Source organism: Suillus plorans, assembly GCF_016647745.1.
Source record: "Suillus plorans strain S12 chromosome Unknown HD556scaffold_82, whole genome shotgun sequence".
NCBI classification, from domain to species: Eukaryota; Fungi; Basidiomycota; class Agaricomycetes; order Boletales; family Suillaceae; genus Suillus; species Suillus plorans.
Genome location: NW_024537466.1, coordinates 98,276 through 120,164, shown reverse-complemented (window position 1 = coordinate 120,164; position 21,889 = coordinate 98,276). Strand labels below are relative to the sequence as shown.

The window sequence follows — 21,889 nt, the reverse complement described above, 5'->3', positions numbered from 1 at the left end:
TAGTGGCATCTAAATTCATCGCAAAGTCATAGTACGTAGTAGTACCCAAGACCACTTCTCGCCTGTGATTGATTGTTCATTCTACAAAGTAGTTTGTAACACCTCACGATTCTGGAAGCACGCTGCCTCAACTACAAGTATACCTGCCCTACTCGGCAGAAGAAGGACCGTCATGCTCTAGCATAGGTCCCTCAAGCAATAACTCGAACGCCGATTGATCGCCCAGTTTGCGGTACCCTGATGGTGGATAAAGCAAGTGGATCGCCTCAAAGCACTTCTTTACAACGTCCCAGGACACTGCGTGCGATCCTGATGGACACATGGTACGAAATGTCGATGATCTAAAGTCGTTCTTTTGCTCCCTACATCGAGTAGCATTCGATTTCAGCCATCCTTCTAGTGGCCCGTTCTTGCTGAGGTTACCACCTTCATACCGAAGGCAGATCCAGGTGAGGACCCAGATGAACGATTCAGCATCGTGCGCATACACGTGCTCGACCTTGCCTGCCATGGCTTCCGGCGTGAGAAGTTCTACCGCCATGAATGGTATCGTTCCTGTGCGCTCGAGGCCGCTGGGACCATCACGTTTAAAGGACGATAGGTCGTAGTCGTTGAGTACAGCTATGAATTGACCGCGTAAGCGGTATCCCATGAGATTGCTAGGGCTGACATCCCGATGAAGCACACCTCCTTTCCAGAGGGCACGATGGCCTGGCCAGTAGTGGATGAATGATCAAGAGCAGGAAAAGGAAAAGGAAAAAAAAACCTACACTTCACAACTTGCCACCATGCGGTCAGGAACTCCTTGCCAGAAAGCGTCGTGATTGGGATAAGCTTTCTGAATATGATGATGTACAGGACGCGGCTGCCCTGTTTGGCCCGTTTGGCGTCCTTCAGCCCAAGTGCGACTCGGATGTCGGACGTGGATGTTTCTTTGAACTTGTGGAACCAAACCAGCTCTGGGACGTGGCCCCGCACATCCGGATCTATTTGCGCAATCTTATAGACCTCGTTGAGGATGTCCGGCTCGGTCTGACGCGTCTCTTCTGGCCAATAGAGCTTGGCCACCAGCTCAGGGGATTCGTTGAGAAAAAGGGGATCCCGCCCCAGACCTGATAGTGTCTTGCTCCTCACTGGAAATACCGTAGTTGCACGTCCGCGTATACCAAAATGAGTCACGCGCTCGTCAGACTTCACATCCAGCTCGAGGCCGATTTGCGTATCTTCAACCATCACCTCGCCCGAAAATCCGGGCTCTGGCTCAAATACCCGGTTAAGGCCCCACTGTTCGTATCGCATCCGCTGCATGATGAGAAGCAAGACCAAAAAGCGTGGAAGGTCCTGAACGAAGTTAATGGCGGCGCCTTGAATGCTGGTCTCACGATCAAAAAACCAGACGTAAATGTGGTCGTCTGGAACGAGTTCTCAGTTTGACGACAGGTTAACAGCATCCCATCAACTTACTGTTTACTATCAAGGAGATGACGTGCTGCCGCGCGATATGAGCCGCGAACATCTCCGCAACATACAAGCCGTTCTGCACGACAGGGTGGGGTTTCTTCGGGTCCTTCTCCTCGGTCTCATTTTCATTGTTGCCAGCTCGCTTGCGCTTGACTCCTCTGCTGAGTTGCGACGAGGTTCTTACTGCCTCGCACGTGTTAGTAAGGAAGCAGATAACAGACATACTGCAGCTTACACTCGTTCGATGTTTCGTGGGGGGTCTGGGCAGACCCAGTAGCAGGCGTCGAACCTGTTGGCTCAGCGGGGCCGTTGGCGTTCTTCCTATACTCCATATACTGCGCAGAAGGAGTAGGAACAACATAATCTGTCTTATAAGCGGACGGCGGATGAGGCAGAAGCTTCCGGGTGCGTTTGACCTCCAATGTTGATCGCACGCCGGTCCATTGAAAGTTGTCTTTGGGTGGTTTGCACGCTGTCTCGGTAAGAACCTGGGAGTCTTGTGTTTGGTGTGCATTCACATCCAGGGCAGTTTGATGAGAGACGACGACAACGTCAGGCTTGCGTTCGGACTGTTTGCCCTGGTGGCTTTGGTATATGGGCATTGGATCGTTGACATGAAGTAGGATGTTGGTTTTGTCGTCGACCTTGAACGAAGATACTTCATATAAATTCACCTTGGTCAGTTCATGGAGTGCACAGTTGGCAGCTCTGACGAAAGGAGCATATGTCGCTACTTCGCGCTCGGTATCACAACTTGATAACGGCGTCAGTCTTCTTTCACACCATTCAGAACGCTGACTTACAATTCATTCAGGTGTCCCTTGATCTCTTGCGCCACAGCCCCCACATTGCAGATAGGCAAGACAGCCTCGAGGGAAGTTTTGAGCAGCTTCGATTTCTCACTGACAGAAAGATATTGGGAAGAACCTGTGCACCTTGCAAGGAGCACCTGCAGCATGGTATCTGCCTCACACTTCTCAAAGTTTTGGACGTCCCTCGCGATCCATGGGCGGACATCATTGACTCTGTGCAAACGGCAAAATTAATATGGGTGATGGTGGCGAGAACAAAAGGTTGACGCACTCAACGCCAACAGTACTGATATTTTCGCTGACAACAGCGGAGCCAACTGCGAGTGGGGTGGATTTAAGCCCAGCCTCCGAATGGGCAGACGAGGCAGAGTTACGGGGAGGTGTCTTGTGTACAGCGTCATTAGTATTATTGGCCATGATGAGGTTTAATGAGCTCAGATAGATAAGAAGGTGAACTTTGAGAATCGGAGTATGCAAACCTGAGCTAGCTCTAAACTAGTACAACACCAATGTTGGATATTTCAAGTCAAGGTCCGCAATTGATAATCGATAAATCGATAAGTAGTATCGGGTTTCCCAGTGGTGACCGATATTTTCGACCAACTTGAAGCACGTGACGGGGCCATGCATGATGTCGGCAGCTTCGCCATGGCAAGGGGTAAAACGGTCCCTTGCCATGACCAATTTTCCCCTTGCGCTGCATTTTTGAGGGCCGATTTCGCCGACTCGGAGTTCGGACGGACAGTAAAAGAACATGTGAACGGTTTGACGTACTTTTTGCTTTACGCTTCAGGTACGTGGGAACATCAGGTGGAGCTAAGGCTGCTAAGCGTAAACCATGCGAGCTGGCGAAGGTGAGAAAAATCCATTGTTCCCTTCTTAGGTTCAGGCTCTCATTCCCTCCCGTGTATCTTATCCTCAAATATTGACCACAACATTCTCGGTCGGATGCCCCGGACGCAGTAGGTCTCATTTCAGAGCCATGCTGCTCACTGTCAATAATTGCCACTAACATAATATACTAGTAAATCAAAGCATACTCAGTCCAAGCACCCCACGCCTATCACCCAGTTCAAACGCCCTGATCGTGATCATGTAGCACGTGGTTGGGGTCCGCACCGTTACATGAGCATCACAGTAAGTCATCTGAAAACCTTGATACTACTGAATGCTCACTAGCCCACAGAATCCCTTACCAGATAACGAATCTACGCAAAAGTTCCCCATCTCCTCCCACATAACCGGCAGATTAATGGAATTGAAGGAGCACCAGATCTACACTGTGGAATTTCTGAATCCGGATGGAGCTCGTGTCGCCAGCGATGACCTAGAACTACTTGAGAGGAGATGCGATGGATCCTTAGCCTCCATACCAGAATCCCGGATGTTCCCCTCCTTTCGCCACCTATACTTCATTACCCCGGACGACAGGGTTTATGAAGTACATTTTGGTCATCGCATTGTTTCCACCATTACCTTCCCGCGCCGTGCTGAGGTGGCGGTGCATGGCGCATTGGCATCGCAAAGTAAATTATCTACTATTGTTACATAGCTGCCAGCATTTGTGCAGCCTACTCTTGATCAATGAACCCACATGCATTAAGTCCTCTGGCGAATGAAGTAAGCCTCAGTGTAAGGCCGTCGGCCCGTCTTCATCACATTCGCCCTTTTCATCAGCGGTGACTCCCAATACCTCGCAAGTTCTGTCATTGGTCAGCGGGGTAGCGAAGAGAACCATAGTCTTCATTTGACTCATGCCTGATCTGATGGATATCGTTGGAGCAAAGATCATTCTGTTGAACCCAGGAGGATGTAATGTACATTATATGCGACCGATCGCGATTCAAAGATAGTGCATCGTCATCTTCCTGTCGACGAACCGATTCAAATTGGTCGATGCGGTCGAGTCGGTGGAGTAAATTATGTGCTTACCTTCTAGTTGACCCAGTCCCCTTGACCTGAGTCACGACATTTTGAAGGCCTGTCGTCTGGCAGCTAGGTAAGTCCTCTCCTCCCAAGTTCCGTTCAACGATGAATGAGAACGATGGGTATCTTAAACATCACATTGGAGTGCCTGGAGTGCCCTACCATCAAGATTAATGTTATTGTTTTGCACAGAACGGCCATTATGAATATTGGTGTTCAAGTTGTCGCCTATGCCTCCTGAGTCGCGAGATCAACTTGTTCAAGCTGGGGTAGTCATACCACGTGAATGAGTCGAAAGAGCCCAGTCGTTGTCTCTGTTTGCACAAACATCGTAGTTTCTCAGAGAAACAGAAATATGAATGAAAGTCCGTGGACCGGTAACCAGTTTGCCTGGGTGGATTTGGAGAGATGTTGAGTTCTTCTCAAAATGCAAAGGTATGCTGCTGCTACGGTATGCGAAATGTAGTGGTCAAGTTGTGATCAACCAGACATGAAGCTTGGTGATCTTCAGTCCTGGTTGAGAAAAATTTGAAATTTAGAGCTGCTTGCAGCGAAGCTCAGTTCATCAAAATCGCCGTCGCCGTCTTTGATGATTGCCTCGCAGTCTATATTGCCGGGCTCGACGAAATTAGGGGCCCGTGTTGGTCGCTGCACGTCTTGAGTTGGCAACGACCTAGTCAAATGATAAATTGAAACTCGAAACCAAAAACAGACTCGGGTTTTACGGATGACTTTGAGAACTTCCAATGTGCTTGGCGGGTTTGAGTTGGATTTTGACAGGTCACAAAGTCAACTGCTCCGTATGTAGAGCAATCCCGCCCACATCCATACCCATTGTCAAACCCAATCTCGCGACTGCATTCTGCGCGTCTCTCGTCAAGCTCTCTGGGCTGCTAGCGCAGACCGCGACTCCCCCGCCCAAGCCAGGCGATTTCTGGCTTTCATCATATCGGGTTTCGATCAAATCTTCCTTTGCGGAAGACTGATGAAGTCCTTGAGAAGATCCTGAATAGATGGACACGAGAGTGTGACGATGGAGTTAGGGATACCAGGCACCGCTTTCGGATTGCAAAGGCACGCCACGAAAATAGATATGTGCAGGTCTATGGCGCTATTCGACGCTGCCGTAGCAATAACTATGCAAACCATTCTATCTGACCTGTGCAAATAGATCAGAATGATGTAACGCCTATAGTCAAAAATGAGATACCGAATGATCCAATGCACCAGGTGAACTCGATTCTCCTCGTTCGTTCCTCCTGACTGCGGCCTAGTTTGACACACCTGCCGACGATGTCGTCCAGCAGACCAAGAGTGAATGTGACCCCAGACCCGCCGGCTACAAGAAACACGCTGTCGTACAGACCCAGATCGACGCTCGACCCTCCATAAGGACCATCCAGCATGACTTGAAGTAAAGCGCCCGAGTTGCCCTCAGACTTCTCATTGATTTGTAAACGTTCTCGTTTGCTGTCGGGTGTAGTTATTCAATGCCTGCGCCCAGTCTCCATCGCTGCGCGCCGCGAGAAGGAACCAAGGTGAGGAGAGGCAAGAATGAGACGGTGATACCGAGAGGATAGTGAAGGGATGGTATTCAAAAACTCTGTTGGAAAAGAAAACGCGCAATAAGCCAGCTATCGTCGCAATTATGAACGCGGATCTGTGAAAGATGAAGTCAACAGTGCATCGAACAACGTTAGAATACTATACCAAAGTCATGCGAGCGTCCTGCGCAGTGAGGGTGGCATCCTAAATGTATTTCTCGTCCAGTATAGGGCTAAACCGGATGGCTGCCGCTACCTGCGACCAGGTTGGATGCGTAAATGTGACTTCCGCTTGAAGGTTTAGTTGAATGGGGTGACACGGTGATGCTTACGGGGGCACGCCCAGAACACCAAATAGATAGTCGCCGCCGCTTCTGTAATGTGTTCCATCCGGATGTCTGTGGGTTTCATAGACCGTGATAGCCAAAGCTCATTGCGTTCTGCGCTCAATTTGAAGGCGCTTATCTGCGCTTCACGGTCACATAAGAGTCCGGTAGTAGTGTTGAGTAGACGAAGCGGGGCGGTATCGAGTTGTTGGTCAATGACCCTTCGAATAACACCATCTGATTCAAACGGACTAACATACTGCTTGCGAAGATCTGAGGGAAGGGTTAAGCATCCCAACAATTGTGTACATCGAGGGCTTACTTTGCATTTCCACGTCGTGAGCACCTTCCAATTTGGCGAACATTATTCGGAAGGCTGCAATAGCTTCATCATAGCGTTGTGCGCCTCGAAGCGCTGCGAGCTTCAACTTGTATCCAACATGAGACGAAGGGTTCAGTTGGATGACCTTTGTATATCAAAGTCAGCATCTGACCACGATCCGGAAGGTGTCATCGCACCTTCTGCGCATCGAGAAGCGCTTCGGTCCACAGCATTTTCCCTAACTTCGCCTCACTACGATTTGCGAAGACGGCATCAGATGCAGAGTTCACGTTGATCACCACCGAGTATAGGTTAATAGCGCTGTCATAATTGCCTGCAGCGAGGGCAGCATGTCCGTTGTCAATACAGAGCGCACTGCATTCTTCCTCGAAAGCTGAGTGAGATGCGAGTGAGGATTGTAACTTGCATGACATTATGAACTCCAGACTTGCCGTTGGACCAGTTGAGGCAGCCAGCCTTCGTATTGTTGTCAATCTTATCCATCATGTCTCGGTATGAATTCAGGGCTTCGGCAAGCCTACCTGCTTGACGGAGTGCAACGCATCGTTTCTGGTGTGCATCTTTCCACAAGGACTTTAGGTCCCATCCGAAGAGCTGCGCAAAGCATGGAGTTCGACATGACAAGCATGTTCAGATGAATTGTATCAACATACCACAAAGTCATCGCATGCAGGATAAATCGTCGACGCAGACGAGAGGGCGCTGGACTGGACAGCAGCAGTGAAGTGATCAGCAGCGTGGTTGTGACGGGCGTCATTCGTGGCAATAATACCGAGTTGGGCACGCAGATATGCCTGATGTGCGAAGTTCAGCGAGATTAGTATTAATGCAGAAATGATAGGTTGATCAAGGAGCTGATACTCACTTCCACGACGCGACACGCAACAGAGTCGTGTTTTGGACACACTGCAGCAAGCTCTTGTACATATATGATTGATTCTTCCTGTTGGTCCGCATTGAAAGTAGCGACAGCCTGAAAACAACGAGTTGAAATATGAATCATGCGAGAGAAAATCCAATGTTGCCTTGACTAAGAGAAGTATAATCTTTGAATCTTCGTTCGCGAACGTAGACGCGAGGTCAAATGCTGCTCTTGCGCCTTGGACATGGCCTCTTCCGTATAGTGCAATGCCCTTGGAGATATAACCTATCAATGAGGGCTGGATGCTGATGGACTACGTTACGGAGGAAGGTTGGCCTTTTGTAAGGGGACCATGACATGTTAGTCTCTCACCTTGGTTGCATCCTGAAGCGCATGGTCCCAGTCACGTTTTCGTGCCATAACAAATGAGCGGTTGGCATACGAGGCGTGGTTGTTGGTATCAGTGTTGATCTTTCGTGTAAACAGTTGTTCAGCGGTAGACAGGTCCCCCGTGATACATGCATTGTGGGCAGTTGTATTGAGGGGGAGAATCTAGGCATGAAGGATGCTCGAATTGCGTTAACAGAATCAAGGATGAAAACGTGCCTTGGAATCAGAGACATTGAAACATGCTTTGGAATTAGGGACTTGAGACTGAGATAAAATTAGGTGAAAAATGGCAGGGGAATTCAACGCCAACTTACGTCGTTTGTCACCTTTTTGTCCAAATAGTCCTTTGACAATGCGCCCTTGTACGAGATGGGACGACGACGGGGCAGAAAATGAACCGGAGAGTAGCCAAATAAAAGCAGAGAGAGAGAAATCAAAAATAACAAAATACTTTCATTTACGTAAGAAGCACCTGAACCTTCCTCCTGCAAAGTATTTTTCGGGTATACTGCCCACTCTGTGACCGTGTTATTGTCAGTGTAATAACTTCCACTGAAGATATATTTGCCGTCCACGGAGAAAGCGAGGGATTGCGATGATTGCTGGAAGATCGCAACGGTTTGTCGATCTGACAGCTTCCAGAGACGAATTTTGTCAGGTGCGCCGGAAGCAACAAGTGTGCTATTAGGATCAACGGCGAGGGCATTGATATAGTTCGTGTGGCCCGTCGTCCAGGGATCACCGACCTGCTGCCAGGTCAATGTATCCCACTCCAGTATGATGTTATCAAAGTATGCTGAAAGAAGGCGCGTGCCATCGGGCGTCCACGCGAAGGTGTAACCCTTCAACTTTGCGACGCATTCCCTCGTCTCTGAGCTATAAATTTCGATATCGCTGTTTATTCCGACAGCAAGATGTTTGCCAGACGGCGAATACCCAACGGGGCTGACGTAACTAATAAAGTGAATTGGATTTCCCAGCAGCTTCCAGGTTTCGGCGCACCGCAGCTTCAACGTTTTGTCTATTGAACCAGTGGCCAACCAGTGGCCAGCACTTTTCCATCAGGAGAAAAGTCCAGTAATAAGATGCGATTGTAGTCGGTGTACGTGGCGTAGACTTCGATGTGTCCAGCGAGTTCTTCACCAGTTTCTCCGTGCCAGACGTTAACCACTCCGTGCATATCACCACTTGCTATCAATTTCCCATCTCGTGATACTGCCAATGCCGACACTTCACCATAATGCCCCTCCATCTTCTTCAACATAACACCTTTCTTCAAGTCCCATATACGAAGCGTGCGGTCCCAAGAGGCTGTGACCATTCGTCGATTGTCAGGGAAAACTGCGACTTCCCTTATGTGGTTTTCATGACCTTCAAACTCTCGCATGGGTGTGGTGCTAATATTTGGCTCCGACATTTTATTGGAGGCTGATGGTGTTGAGCACGGCCGAGGTGGACTGGAGGGATCGTGGGTGTCCTCCAAGCTGCAGAAGTGTGTATCGTGTGTTTTATGCTATGTCACCGCATTTGCTTGCCTCCGAGTCGTGTTTTCATAGACGCCCAGGATACTAGACTGTTCGCCTCCATCACCGTTGTAGCAGGAATGTTCTGTATTGTCATACTCGCCTTCCCAGACAGCATACTATCTATCCTCGATAGCTGTATGATATCGGTGTTTCTCGTGTCAACCAGCTACTCGAGGACATCGCCTTGTAACTTGCCCGAACGCATCGATATGGTTTACTGAAATATCACTTCTTTAACCAGTCGAAGATCTGCATTGTGCACCGGATGCAGCCGAACTCATCTCATCTCACTTCTCTGAAATCTCTACTATGCGGTGAGGTGTTGCCATTTCCAAGGCGCATTTTATCCAACGCTTGTGAGGCAACGCCCTCAAAAGCGTTCACACCCTTGCTTCGAGCGCCAGTGGCAACGCAATACGGTCGTCAATTCTACTATCCTCTCACCACAGCCGATATTGCGCGAGCCGTGCATTCAATCTTGAAGCCATCGAGTAACCCTGTCGCTGCGAGTATTCCGGGAACGCTATTGTTTACTATGAACTACATGGGCTCAATCATTGAACCAGGAACCCAAGTGAGTCTCACGACTTTCTCCGCCTAATGCTCTCACCTCAATTACAATCTAGATGCCGCGTGATGAATCTCACGAATTAACTTGTGGTTGTGAGTTCTTAACCACATCATCTCCATCGTGAATGTCGATTGGTCAATTTTCTGTATCTCGGATGAAGAACGATGAGGCCCGCCAAAGCATCCCACCGCCCGCATACATGTCCACGACCCGTTGCTATCGTACTTGATGGGGGTATTTGATCATCTTCAAAATATCAGGCTAGCGGATCACTTTCTATTCCTCGAGGAAAGTGAGTAGCGTACATAAATACATATTACAACGAAGACTTTGTCCAGACCTATATCTCCTTAAAATCCACTGCGCAACACCGAATAACTAAATAAGCACCATGACCAAAAGACCAAATTCTCCAGGTACCAAGTAACCGTCATCTCCCTAAAGCATCTCCAGTGCTACACACCACTGCCAGTCGATATATGCACGCGCTCCTGAAAAGCGATCGAGGTCACGTTGGTTGCTGCATCGGAGTCAGTCACAAGCTTAGCGGTATAGTCCCGAATGCCAAGGATCAGGCGTGGTCCCAGCACAAACATCTGCACGACTGTCAAAATTTGAAGTGTGCCATAATAGTAATCAAGTCCGAGGGTATTTGGGTTCTAACGAAATGATAAGCCGCGGGTACGTGCAGAGGTCAAACAAATCCGCATACCACTGAGATCGCTGGAGATAAAATCATGAGGTTGAAAATAGAGACGGCAACAAAGCTAGCGTGTTTGTTCCTTCAGCGGGAAAAGGGAACCATGCTCATATCTTGAGCTCACCTCAAAAAGTAAAATATGTGAGATTTTATCAATACCATGAAACAATCCTCGATGACCCCTCCTTTCGAATGCTGTCGCAGCTCACGGAAGTGTTTTATAGCAATCCAGCCTGCGAGAAATAGTACGAGGACCTCCCACGCACTGCCGAATATCCAAGTAATGGAATTCAGAAGGATGGTATTGTCCCCATAGGTAGTCGCGCACTCATGAGTGCCAGAGAGAATGTATTCCTCTGGTATACATCAGTGAGCCCCATGTACACCTTTGTTCGTTCAAAATTGAGCGTACCTCCCGAAGTATGCCTCATTGACATTACGGAGACCACTACGTTGAAAATGGTATCAGCCAGGAAGATGACAACGAGAAGTATCAGCATCTTTCTGGATTGTTGATACATGGCATGTAACCGAGTGATCACGATGACTTGTAACATGATTCAGCGTCAATGTCACTGAGATTTTGCAACTGCAAAGCTCACTCCGCAACATTGCGAATATCACAACATACATCCAATTCACTGCGATATACAGAATCCAGCCTGATGGATCCGGTTAATAATCAGGATCACACGCTGCAAACAGACTCACATCTAGGGGGAATCACTATAATGAACCAAGAAGCTGGTCAAGAATCATACTCACCTCTACAGGGCGCCGCAGTTAGTGGCAGGGGTGATAGAAGTGCAGAAGACTCACTGCGTCTGTCAACAAGATTGTCGGAACATTGACTGTATGCCGCAGGTCAGAAGAAATAGCACAACGACAGCGCCAAGCCTTTGAAACATACACAGCAAATAATATTCCCAGATAGCGCGCCTAAGATATTCTCAAGAGTAAGCAAGAGTTGCCAAGCGTAACTATGATGCAAGTCACATACACTCAGATACAGAATGGTCATCAGGGACCAACGTTGCCTCTGTCACAAATCAATATTTGTTGCTCTTCTAAGTTTTGATGTGGCTGCTCACCCAGACCAGTTCGACCTATGAAAGCTTTCTTAGCGAGATGGGTGTTCCGGTGATAGCATTGACATACCTCTTGTCCAAATGTAAGTGCTGTGAATATTTATAGGTTATCATTACTTCTCCAATATTATCATGCTCACCCCAATCATACGTCACTCCAACAGAGGCGGCAACTGCAGAATCGCAGTCAAGGTTAGAATGTAGACATCAGCGTTAGCAGCCGACTGCTACGAACCTACAAAATAGCTAGAAATGCGCCACGAAGTGATCCACAGCCGCCAACTAGGGTCGTCTGAGAATACAGTCATTTTGTTAGAGGATGGATCTGAGGGTGCGGCGGACCTGGTGGACGTATATCGATGGCATTTGTGCTAGATATACCACCATCCAGCGTTTGGATCCCCAAACAGAGGGATGATTGGACACAGCAAAAGACGGAACGACTTTTAGAACCGCCATTTTTCTGCACGTGCATCAGTCCATCAATCCAATACTGCCGATCTGTGATGAGAGGGCTGTACGTAATCTTGGGCTCCCTGCGCCCGGAAAGGATGACAGATCTTCCCAGAACCTGAAATAGGGGAGATCTTCGTGGAGTAGACAGAAAACTCACGTCTGCAGGTGTGAGCACATATCTCAATATTAATGTTTGATGTCCCTGTTCCTCGTCCTCGGGCAGTTTGTCGTTTCATGTGCACCTTCTCGCACTTTCCTTCGAATATAGAATTATAATATTGTAGCGTAAGGATGAGCATCATGATAGAAGTTTTGATTTGCATTTTGGAATTGACTCGGAAGCGGTGCCGGTGACAGGCATCAGAAGTTTGCACAGCCAGAGATCTAGACCGAGATCCCACCGTGCGCGTGATTGCCAATGTATCGAAATCTTGGAGAAAACATAATAGTTAATTTAATTAGAAGGTTTGGACGCACCATCACAGCTGTGCGTTGTTATGATCAAAAATGTAGCATAGCACGTATTTGAAATTCACCATTGTCACATACGTGCGCATGTGGTTCATCCTGAGTCTGACGCCAGACCAGTTGACCATCGGACAAATACAAAGCGGGACTATCGCGCTGGCTAACGACTAAAAGGCTGTAGATCAGACAGCGAATGGATATAAATCGGTTATAGTGAATGGTCGTTGTGATATGATATGAAGGCAGCGTAAGACTTTATCGATTATCATTGATTGAACAGCATCAATCAACGACCCCCTAATACATACTAGGTCAGCAGAGCCTAGATCGGCGAGTACACAACGATCGAGGATATAGTACGCACCAGGACCCGGATCCAAGTTGTGTCCTGAAATACAACAAGCACAACGGATTCAAGTAATACAAATTGTACATGTGCGCAACGCGCATACCAATGCCACTGCCAATTACCACATAAATCGGTACTCCGAGTCCCGCGCGAGTTCACTCAGGTTGAAATGGAAAGCATGATAACCCCGAGTCGTCAAGCTCATGAAGATGGTGTGGTATTACATTTTGATTCCAGTCTCCATGCCTGAGCCCATGTCTGGAGATGCGCCGAATGTACAAGAGCCTTCTCCACCCTTATCGTGGATACAGCGCTCGTCTCTGCACTGTAGGTCTGTAATGTAGAGGATCAGCAGTGCGGAACACGTAGAACAAGAGTGAAAAGACTAACAATCGAAATAACAAACTCTCGCTCACCATTCGGCTCTGCACTCTCAATCACATTTCCGCAGTCCTTACTTGCATCGTACTCCTTCTCCTTTCCTTCCCTCAGCCTCTCGCACTTCTTATCCCTATCTCCCGCCCCCAACACGAGCCCACTTGACCACCCTCCTTCTGCTTCACGCATAACAGCCGTATATTCGTAAGCACCAGCTGCCGCGTCTTCATCTTCGTGAGACTTGTGGTGATCAGGGGACCTAGTTTACTACCATGACGCTTCGGTGACTGAACCTCAATGCACGGATAGACACATTCGGATGGTAAGAGAAGGCTCGACCTATGATGGTAAAGGATGAGGAAAGAGATCATTGATTAGGATCGTCTGGATAATTTGAGACATATTAACGACGCACCAATCTGCACTCGGACATGACCCATTACCCTATACTAGAGTCTGCGCGCGATAGCGTCCACACGATAAGTTGGTTCCAGCTTTTTCTCAGTATCTAAGTCAATCCTCGTCTTAACGTCAAAATCTGCTGCCACAGGATCGATGACGGGGCTCCCATCAGAAGAGCTGGAGCCTGAGCCTGTAAAGCAGGTGGCAGTGCGAAGCGCTAGCTGCCAAAGAGGAATAGCTAACCGATTAGCGGGATTGGATGCGCACGCACAACGCATAGAGAAGGTGATACTAACATAGGCTCCACTCGTTCTGAAAGGTTCAGTGTAAGCGTATGGTACCGGAGTGACGGACACCCAGTTTGATGAGGATGTCCTTCTCTGCGAGGGTAACGAGCATCTTGTCCTTTCGAATGAGATGATTCTTGTCAAGGATCTTGATAGCGTATTCCTGATCAGTTCGGATATATTATTCACGCATCACTTGAAGTGACATCAGTAGGGTGTGGGTTATACGCGATGCACACACCGTCGAGTAAGATCCTTCTCCAAGGGTGTCTTGAAAAGACATGTCTTGGGCTCCCAGTCTGCCATTTGCACTCTTCGCCCTACTTGCCTCTAGTGATCTCTTCCTACTCTCCTTTGTCTACTGTCGGGCTTGTAGATGGCCGGATACTCCGAGTTCACATTTGGAGGTCGAGATGGCATCACGGAGTAGCACTTCTGGACTGGGCGTTGGGAACCTGAGTGCGTGCTGGTCTTGGGCGGAAAGACTTTTGTGATTCAGATGGGATGTCAATTTCGGAGGATGATGCTACGACATATGCATTTCTGCTGAGGTTGGTGGGATCACTTGTACCATCCAAAAGTACCTTCTGTTGAACGACTCTTGATTATGTCATCCACTAATATATGGCAGGTGCATCGACTGATGCGGCAACTGCCGCTGCAGTGTTCCTAAATGGTGGTGAGCAGTGCGCATCAACTAGTACTGCTAATCACTGAAACCTCCAAGTACTTGTCCTCCAAACGAGTCATGGACTCGAGCGTGCTCTGATTCCTTATATATATATCCACGCTCCCAGAGTTACTGTCAGGCGATATCATCGAGATTCACAGTAAGCACTCCCGGTCTGCAAGTCGGGTTTCCCAAACAACTATCTTCCTTGTTACTAAACAACCTTTCACTGACGCAGTCAATGGCATCTTTCTTCGCGTTCTCGGTCCTCCATGGGATTTTTTTACCTGTCGCTCCCGAGGTCCTGATGTCTGATGCTCGACATAGTTGCTGTCAGTGAACCTGGCCCGCGGTAAACTTATTTTTAACTAGACCGTTTCGAAAGTCATATAGCATAGTACTCACGTTCAATTTCGTCATAATCACAGTTCTGCCTTGATGCGGTCAACGCTGTAGAGAACAGAACATATTTGAGCAACTGACAGCTGAGGTCCAGTCAGTCCAGTGACGCCTGTGTACAGCCCCACAGCTCGGGCATGTGCACGAGGATTGCCAGCTGAGCATGCTAACTTTTCGTTACGTGTAGTATACGAGTAGGGCGGGCATGGTCACGATTGTCATTGTGTTCGTAGCACATGTTGGAAATGAACTCGTATAATACTACGTGGTCTTTCAGTAATTATCTTGTGCATCAGATTGCAGACTCGCATTATAATACATACTTTAGTGGTGGATTTTCGTATGCATCTGAGAAACTAGACAGCCGTAGCAGCATACCGGTCAAGTTCGGAGCGTCGCAGCAAATAGCGCAGCAGTCGCGGCAGTGGCGCAGCATTTTCCTAGTGCCTTGTTACCAGGCATCCGGCGTTCATCGATGATATCATGGAGCTGGTTTCGTTGACACTCTTGGTTCTACGATGTCCATACTAGCTAGCCGCAGAGTACAGTCGTGGTATGACGAAGCGACTCGACTAATTGGATGAGGGTAGCCAGGCGCAGATGACCACTGATGCAGATGGGTGATGGCGAACTGCCTCGTGTCTGTGTCTTAGGCGGCTATGGAAATGAGGATGGTTAGCGTGGTCAAGCAACCTAAAAACGCACAACACACGCACCTTTAGAGAAAGACACCCACAGTCCCTCGGCCGTGCTCAACACCATCAACCTCCAGTAAAATGTCAGAGCTCATTCCAAGCACCACACCCATTCGAGCTTTTGAAGATCACGAGGACGCCGTAAGGGCAGTCGCAGTGTTCCCTGATAAACGACGAATGATTACGGGTTCGGACGACAATACACTTCGTCTTTGGGACTTGGAGACAGGCGTTGTGTTGAAGAAGATGGAAGGGCATGGCAGTGCGGTGTGGACATTGACGAGATCGCGGAATGGTAAAATAGTAGCAAGCACTGATTGGAAGGGAGAGGTCATCGCCTGGCACGGTGAAACTGGCGAATCCATCACAGACACAAGGGAATGCGTCGCGTATTGCACAGGCCACACAACAATATGGAGGACTCGGATGTCACTTGCGTGGACGCCCGATGGCAAACATCTTCTTTCAGGAGGAGGTGATTACATATTGGAGTGGGACACATCAACCTGGCAGCAGATTGGTCATCGCTGGGAAGGCCACACTAACACCATTAACGCCATTGCCATTCATCCCGCTGGCACCCTCGTCGCTTCTGCATCTCGTGACAAGCATGTCCATCTCTGGCGGCTCTCAGATCGGCGAACCATCGCCGTCTTCCAGCATTCATCCTACGCGGAAGGTATCACGTTCTCTGTGGACGGCAACCACATCCTCAGCGGAGGTCATGATAACAAGATCTCAGAATGGGCAGTACCTAGCGACATCAATTCAAAGGCGAGTTTCCATTTCTGACTCTCATTACGCAATTCGAACATCCTTCATACAGATCCTTGACATCACAACAGCCCGCGATGCATGTCTAACTGGGGATTTGTCTCTCGCTGAAGAGCTCCTCACCCAAGAGATCCACGCCAACGCCGACGACTTTACTTCATATGCCAATCGTTCCTTCGTCATGGCCCGCAAGCACAACTGGGACAACGCCCTTGAGGATGCAATCAAGGTGAGATGGACCCACCCATCATTGTCCTCTTATAAAACGCTAACTTTTGTCCGTGACATACTAGTCACTTAACATTAGACCATCGTTGATTGGCTTTATCTCCAAAGGCATCGCCTTTTGCGGAAAAGGTCACGTCCGGGAAGCAAGGGTAGCGTTCGACGTCGCATCCATGTTCACGAACCAAAATCTAGAAACCAACTAATTTCTTCTCTTGATCAAGGTACATCTAATTCGTCTCCCATGCTATCTGCTTCATCAGGTATTCCAGGCCATCGCACTCTTCAACGCAGATCAACACGAGGAAGCAATGCTGCTCATAAAATACCTGGATGCCGCTTGTCCGAATGTCGACCCTCTCGCGCGTCGTGTTGTGGAAGTATGTATCATGTGGCTACACTTGGTCATCGATCCTGATCTTTTCAACTCACACAATAGACATATCTACGTGTTCAACTCGGAATCGAAGCTTTCGATAGCGCGCGTCACGACGAAGCTGCTGATCACTTCACTGCCGCTGTTAACTCAGAAGCTTTCTCATCGAAATACCTTCATGTTCCATACCAGGACTTGACCGTGGTGCGTTGACATGATGCATACATAATGCTTTCCATAAACTAATGCTTTGTCCAGCTGTTCGGCTGGGATCTTAAGTACTTGTTGCTTACGACACACCAGCGACGGCGCCAGACTTTCCTTTCGGCAGGTAAACACGATGAAGCACTCAAAGCACATAAATACATGATGGACGCCATCGACGAGATTGCGAAAGCCAGCTGCCTCGATTGGTCCAATGGCGAGTTTCAGTGATGTCGCCCGAGGCTATCATACTCACTTGCATTTGACCCAGAATTCAAGCAACAATGTAGCGTGCTCTGCGCTGCCAACGGAAATGCCGCCCTCGCTGCCAGCGATTATGACAGAGCTATTGACATATACTCGGCGGTAATCGACTCAAACTCTGCATCTCACGTTGTCTTTGCAAATCGTAGCAAAGCAAAGTTGGGCAAAATGCTATGGATGGACGCGCTTCTCGATGCGCAGAAGGTGCGATGGGAATTATTGTCCCATAACCAATGCTCACTGTAGCGATACGCAGGTAATCGAACTCGACTCTTTGTCTTATCTTGGATACAATGTGAAGCGCGCAGCGCTTCATGGTGCGGAGCGCTATGATGAAGCGATTGAGACCTTCCAAACGACGCTCTCGATATTGGACAATGCACCTGATGTTCAGACACGAAGTAAGTCTCTGACAACGCATTCGTCGACATGTTTAACTCTTTCTCCAGAGTTGCACCAGCAGTATCTCAGACCTTCCGAAGTAGAACGTGCCATTCGACGGGTCATCGATGCCCAACTCGACGATGCTCCGCTGCGTTCACTCGACACCACCGCCGGCCTCTTATGTGATCGAGAGACACAGATAAACACCTTCAAAATGAGCACGCAGTATAAGGCGCTTGTGTCATCAACAATCACGCATGCAGACTTGCACATCGAGCACATCGAAGAAGTGGTGAAGAGATATTTGCAATATGCCATGCTGTCACACAGGTGGGAAGGGAAGGAGCCGCTGCTGCAGGATATCCAGGGCAAGTCCGTGTACGACTCGGAGTTGGATTCGATTGGCGGCATTACGAAGCTGCGGTCGTTCTGCAAAACTGCTCGCGATGCGGGGTATAACTGGGCATGGAGCGATACGTGCTGCATTGACAAGAGCAACGACGTCGAAGTCCAAGAATCGGTCAACTCCACGTTCGTATGGTATCATCATTCCGCGCTCACGATTGTCTACCTCTCTGATGTTCCGCCTTCGTCAAAGTCTGACGCACTGGCAACAAGCGCTTGGAACACGCGCGGATGGACGGTTCAGGAATTCATCGCTCCCAAAGTCGTTCTCTTTTATCAGAACAATTGGACTCTATATCGTAATGATCGTACTCCCAACCACAAGGATTCCGTCGCAATCATGCAGGAGATAAAGGGCGCAACGGGAATAGACCGACCAGCCGTTGCAGCCTTTCGTCCTAGTATGAATAGCTCTCGAGAAAAACTGCATTGGGCTTCGACCCGCGTCACCACACGCCAGGAAGACATCGCATACTCTTTATTTGGCATCTTTGGCGTCCGTCTACCTGTAGATTATGGCGAGAAGCAGGACAAGGCTCTCGGGCGGCTCCTGCAGGAGATCGTGGCTCGGTCGGGCGACATCAGTAGTCTGGATTGGGTCGGAGAATCATCAGACTTCAACAGCTGTCTACCAGCCTCCATCACTTCATACAAAGCTCCGCCATGCGAGCTACCACCCTTACCCGAAGATGACCTTCAGTCATCGGTTTCTTTGTTACGACAAACGGGGGTTGCCGATTTCGCTTCAAACTTTTATACTCGGCTTCAGAACGCGAGCGCCCCTCGCTTCGCGGCACAAAGACTGCATCTACCCTGTATTGCATTCAATGTCACGGAAGTTAGACGCCGGATGGGCAGTCCAACTCCGGAAAGTCATCTCACGTATGAGGTGAAGGCAGACGGACTTCACGACTTGCTTATCACCACCGGAGAGACCCTGGTTAAATTCTGGCCGGCAAGGCCCATCGAGCAACGATTTTTCCTCGTCCGTCCCTGGGATCGGTCTCTTCTGGAGCTACCTGACTTCACAGAATTTCCAGAACCGTCTGACTATGGAGATGATACGGAGGGCGAGGAGGATTATGGGACGCCGCCTTCTTCTCCGTCGGACGACTGGTCTAGCGGTTCTCCTGTAAAACAGGGGATATCTGACTTAGAATCACGAGCATTGCGGTTGCTTGTTCGCCTTGGACAGCCTTTCGGCGCATTTTTGCTAGCGCAGCAGCGCAGTGGAGAATACAAGAGGATTGCGACAGATCATGATATCATTGGGCAAGTCCAGGACGTGGTCTCTGTTGGAGACTTGATGGACATCAGGACCATAGAAATATTGTAGTCGTATGTTTTTGTTTCAAAGTTTTTGCACTACTTTAAAGATGATACCATACAGCTGCAGCATACCTGTCACACACGTACGTTAGATGTGGATGCATCGTTTTGGTCTCTCGCATCACTCGGATTGCCAAGAACTCGCTTCAAAAGCCTGGAACGAATCATCCTTCTCCTCAGCACCAGGTTTCCCTTCCTCCGGACGATTTATGCTTCGATTTCCTTTACTACATACACGCTCATCATACATGGGAATAGGAATTGGACTATTCTCCTGCATGGGGATTTGCAGGCCAACGCATGCAATGGACTGCAAGCATGGAAAGATTGCCAATGCGCATGCGCCATGAATGTACCAGTAACTGAATCAACACCTCCCGTGAGTCAAAGTTTCGGGTATAGGTTGCTCTACAGATCTAACTTTTCATAGTACACATATCGATCCACATACGACGCGGTGACTTTAGCCAGCAATGTGAGGAGTTTCCTGTCAGATGTTAGGACGTTGGGTGGGCAGCTTACGCAGCAGAGCGCACAGAAGATATCTATGGAAAATGGTGAGGCGATTAGATGTCATGATTTCATTCCGACGCTAAAAGTTGTGGCTGTTACCAGGCATCTGGTGTTCATCGATGCTGTCAGTCAGTCGAATGAAGCTGGTTTCATTGGCACTTGTGGTCCTACGACGTCCACGCTAGCTAGCCTTAGAGTACAGTCGTGGCATGACGGAGCGACTCGGCTCATTAGATGGGGGTGGCTGGGCGTGGATGATGCTGATTGGAATGCTGGAATCGAGACTACACTGCGCTTTACAAATTATTGGCTTGTATTTCGTATTGACGATGCGCATAATGGTCGCTCTCGGGCTTGAATGAACCGCAGGCAAAAATAAGCTTAATTGTAACATGGTCAGACCGCCGCCACGCATAACCGTTACACCAAGAGGTGAAATACTGACAGCTTAGCTTTCAGTATCAGCGACGGTATATGTACTGATTATGAGAACTCAGGTAAGCCAGCGTGCTTACATTAATCTTCTTGGTACGTGGGACTGGAAACTTTCCCTTCCTGACGGAGATCAACGCTCACCAATCAAAACGCACCATAAACCTGCAGATCCTTTATACTAGTCTACGGCGAGCCGTGCTAAGGTGAGACGTAAGACTTGAGCTTGAAAGTTTGTTGAAGAGATGTGATACTCACTTTATGTCTCGGTAGGGCTTGAAACTGTGAAGACAAATGTCGGACGCGTGTAGCCAGTATAGTCGGTTATCACTGACTGGGAGCATTCTTGCTGAAACGGTGATGGCCAACTGACTCGTGCCTTGGGCTTCTATTGGAAACGAGGAAGGTTAGCGTGGTGAAGTAATATAAAACCGCACAATACACGCACCTCTGTAACTTAGAGAAAGACACCCGCGTCCCTCGGCCGTGCTCAACAGCATCAACGTCCAGTAAGATGTCACAGGTCATTGCAAGCACTACACCCATTCGAACTTTTGAAGATCACGAGGAGCGGATAACCACAGTTGCAGTGTTCCCCGACAAACGACGAATGATTACGGGCTCGACGGACAAGACACTTCGCCTTTGGGACTTGGAGACAGGCGTTGTATTGAAGAAGATGGAAGGTCATGGCAATTGGGTGTGGGCGATAGCGATATCGCGAAATGGTAAAATCATAGCAAACGGTGATTGGAGCGGAGAGATCATCGCCTGGCACGGAGAAAGCGAAACCATCACCCAACCATCAAAGCCCACTCCAAAAAGATCAGCTCGGTGGATTTTTCTGCGGATGGTACGGTGCTAGCCACTGGTTCATATGATGGCACGGTGAAGTTTTGGAGTACCAAAACGTGGCAGATGCAAGGTCATCCAATCGAGTGCGATGGTTATGGTGTCTACTGCGTTCGATATTCGCCTTCTGGTGAACTTCTTGCCATCGCAACAGACGTGAACATCCAAATTTATAATCCAGGCTCAAGAGAACGCGTCGCATCTTTGACAGGTCACAATGATGGATGGAAGACATTACTCGTGTGGACGCCCGATGGCACACGCCTTCTTTCAGGAGGCAGTAAATACATACAAGAGTGGGACACATCAACCTCGCAGCAGGTTGGTCATCGCTGGGAAGGCCACACCGACGCTATCAACGCCATTGCCATTCATCCCGCTGGCACCCTCGTCGCCTCTGCATCCAACGACGGCCATGTCCGTCTCTGGCGGCTCTCACATCAACGAATCATCGCCGTCTTCCAGCTTTCATCCGCCA

General features: G+C 48.9%; 6 protein-coding genes across 6 annotated transcripts; 2 read left to right on the top strand and 4 right to left on the bottom strand.

Annotated features, from left to right (window-relative positions):
* Positions 1-148: 148 nt before the first annotated feature.
* Positions 149-2,690, bottom strand: HD556DRAFT_1503681 (uncharacterized protein; the record flags this gene model as incomplete). Its single annotated transcript, XM_041308996.1, has 6 exons — positions 149-711; positions 771-1,412; positions 1,465-1,644; positions 1,697-2,214; positions 2,265-2,486; positions 2,545-2,690. The coding sequence occupies 6 exons, from the start codon at positions 2,688-2,690 to the stop codon at positions 149-151; spliced, it is 2,271 nt and encodes a 756-aa protein (XP_041154572.1).
* Positions 2,691-2,921: 231 nt separating this feature from the next.
* Positions 2,922-3,854, top strand: HD556DRAFT_1312919 (uncharacterized protein; the record flags this gene model as incomplete). The annotated part of the gene is made up of 5 exons (XM_041300735.1): positions 2,922-3,043; positions 3,067-3,127; positions 3,309-3,410; positions 3,460-3,799; positions 3,826-3,854. The coding sequence occupies 5 exons, from the start codon at positions 2,922-2,924 to the stop codon at positions 3,852-3,854; spliced, it is 654 nt and encodes a 217-aa protein (XP_041154571.1).
* A 1,596-nt stretch (positions 3,855-5,450) lies between these two features.
* On the bottom strand, positions 5,451-5,826 carry HD556DRAFT_1410680 (uncharacterized protein; the record flags this gene model as incomplete). Its single annotated transcript, XM_041304155.1, has 1 exon — positions 5,451-5,826. A coding segment is annotated over exon 1 (155 nt), but the record flags the coding sequence as incomplete, so codon positions are not given.
* Positions 5,827-10,216: 4,390 nt separating this feature from the next.
* Positions 10,217-11,911, bottom strand: HD556DRAFT_1503671 (uncharacterized protein; the record flags this gene model as incomplete). The annotated part of the gene is made up of 14 exons (XM_041308995.1): positions 11,785-11,911; positions 11,690-11,722; positions 11,620-11,639; positions 11,553-11,567; positions 11,462-11,500; positions 11,372-11,400; positions 11,227-11,312; positions 11,173-11,187; positions 11,064-11,123; positions 10,874-11,008; positions 10,790-10,817; positions 10,586-10,726; positions 10,474-10,528; positions 10,217-10,420 (listed from the first exon to the last, which is right to left on the bottom strand). The coding sequence occupies exons 1-14, from the start codon at positions 11,855-11,857 to the stop codon at positions 10,217-10,219; spliced, it is 933 nt and encodes a 310-aa protein (XP_041154569.1). The 5' UTR covers positions 11,858-11,911.
* A 1,112-nt stretch (positions 11,912-13,023) lies between these two features.
* On the bottom strand, positions 13,024-14,172 carry HD556DRAFT_1448996 (uncharacterized protein; the record flags this gene model as incomplete). The annotated part of the gene is made up of 4 exons (XM_041307524.1): positions 13,024-13,155; positions 13,213-13,440; positions 13,957-14,052; positions 14,131-14,172. The coding sequence occupies 4 exons, from the start codon at positions 14,170-14,172 to the stop codon at positions 13,024-13,026; spliced, it is 498 nt and encodes a 165-aa protein (XP_041154568.1).
* A 1,562-nt stretch (positions 14,173-15,734) lies between these two features.
* HD556DRAFT_1530619 (uncharacterized protein) lies at positions 15,735-19,626 on the top strand (the record flags this gene model as incomplete). Its single annotated transcript, XM_041309461.1, has 8 exons — positions 15,735-16,403; positions 16,480-16,656; positions 16,916-17,032; positions 17,092-17,232; positions 17,287-17,459; positions 17,523-17,700; positions 17,753-17,897; positions 17,946-19,626. The coding sequence occupies 8 exons, from the start codon at positions 15,735-15,737 to the stop codon at positions 19,619-19,621; spliced, it is 3,276 nt and encodes a 1,091-aa protein (XP_041154567.1). The 3' UTR covers positions 19,622-19,626.
* Between the last annotated feature and the right edge of the window lie 2,263 nt (positions 19,627-21,889).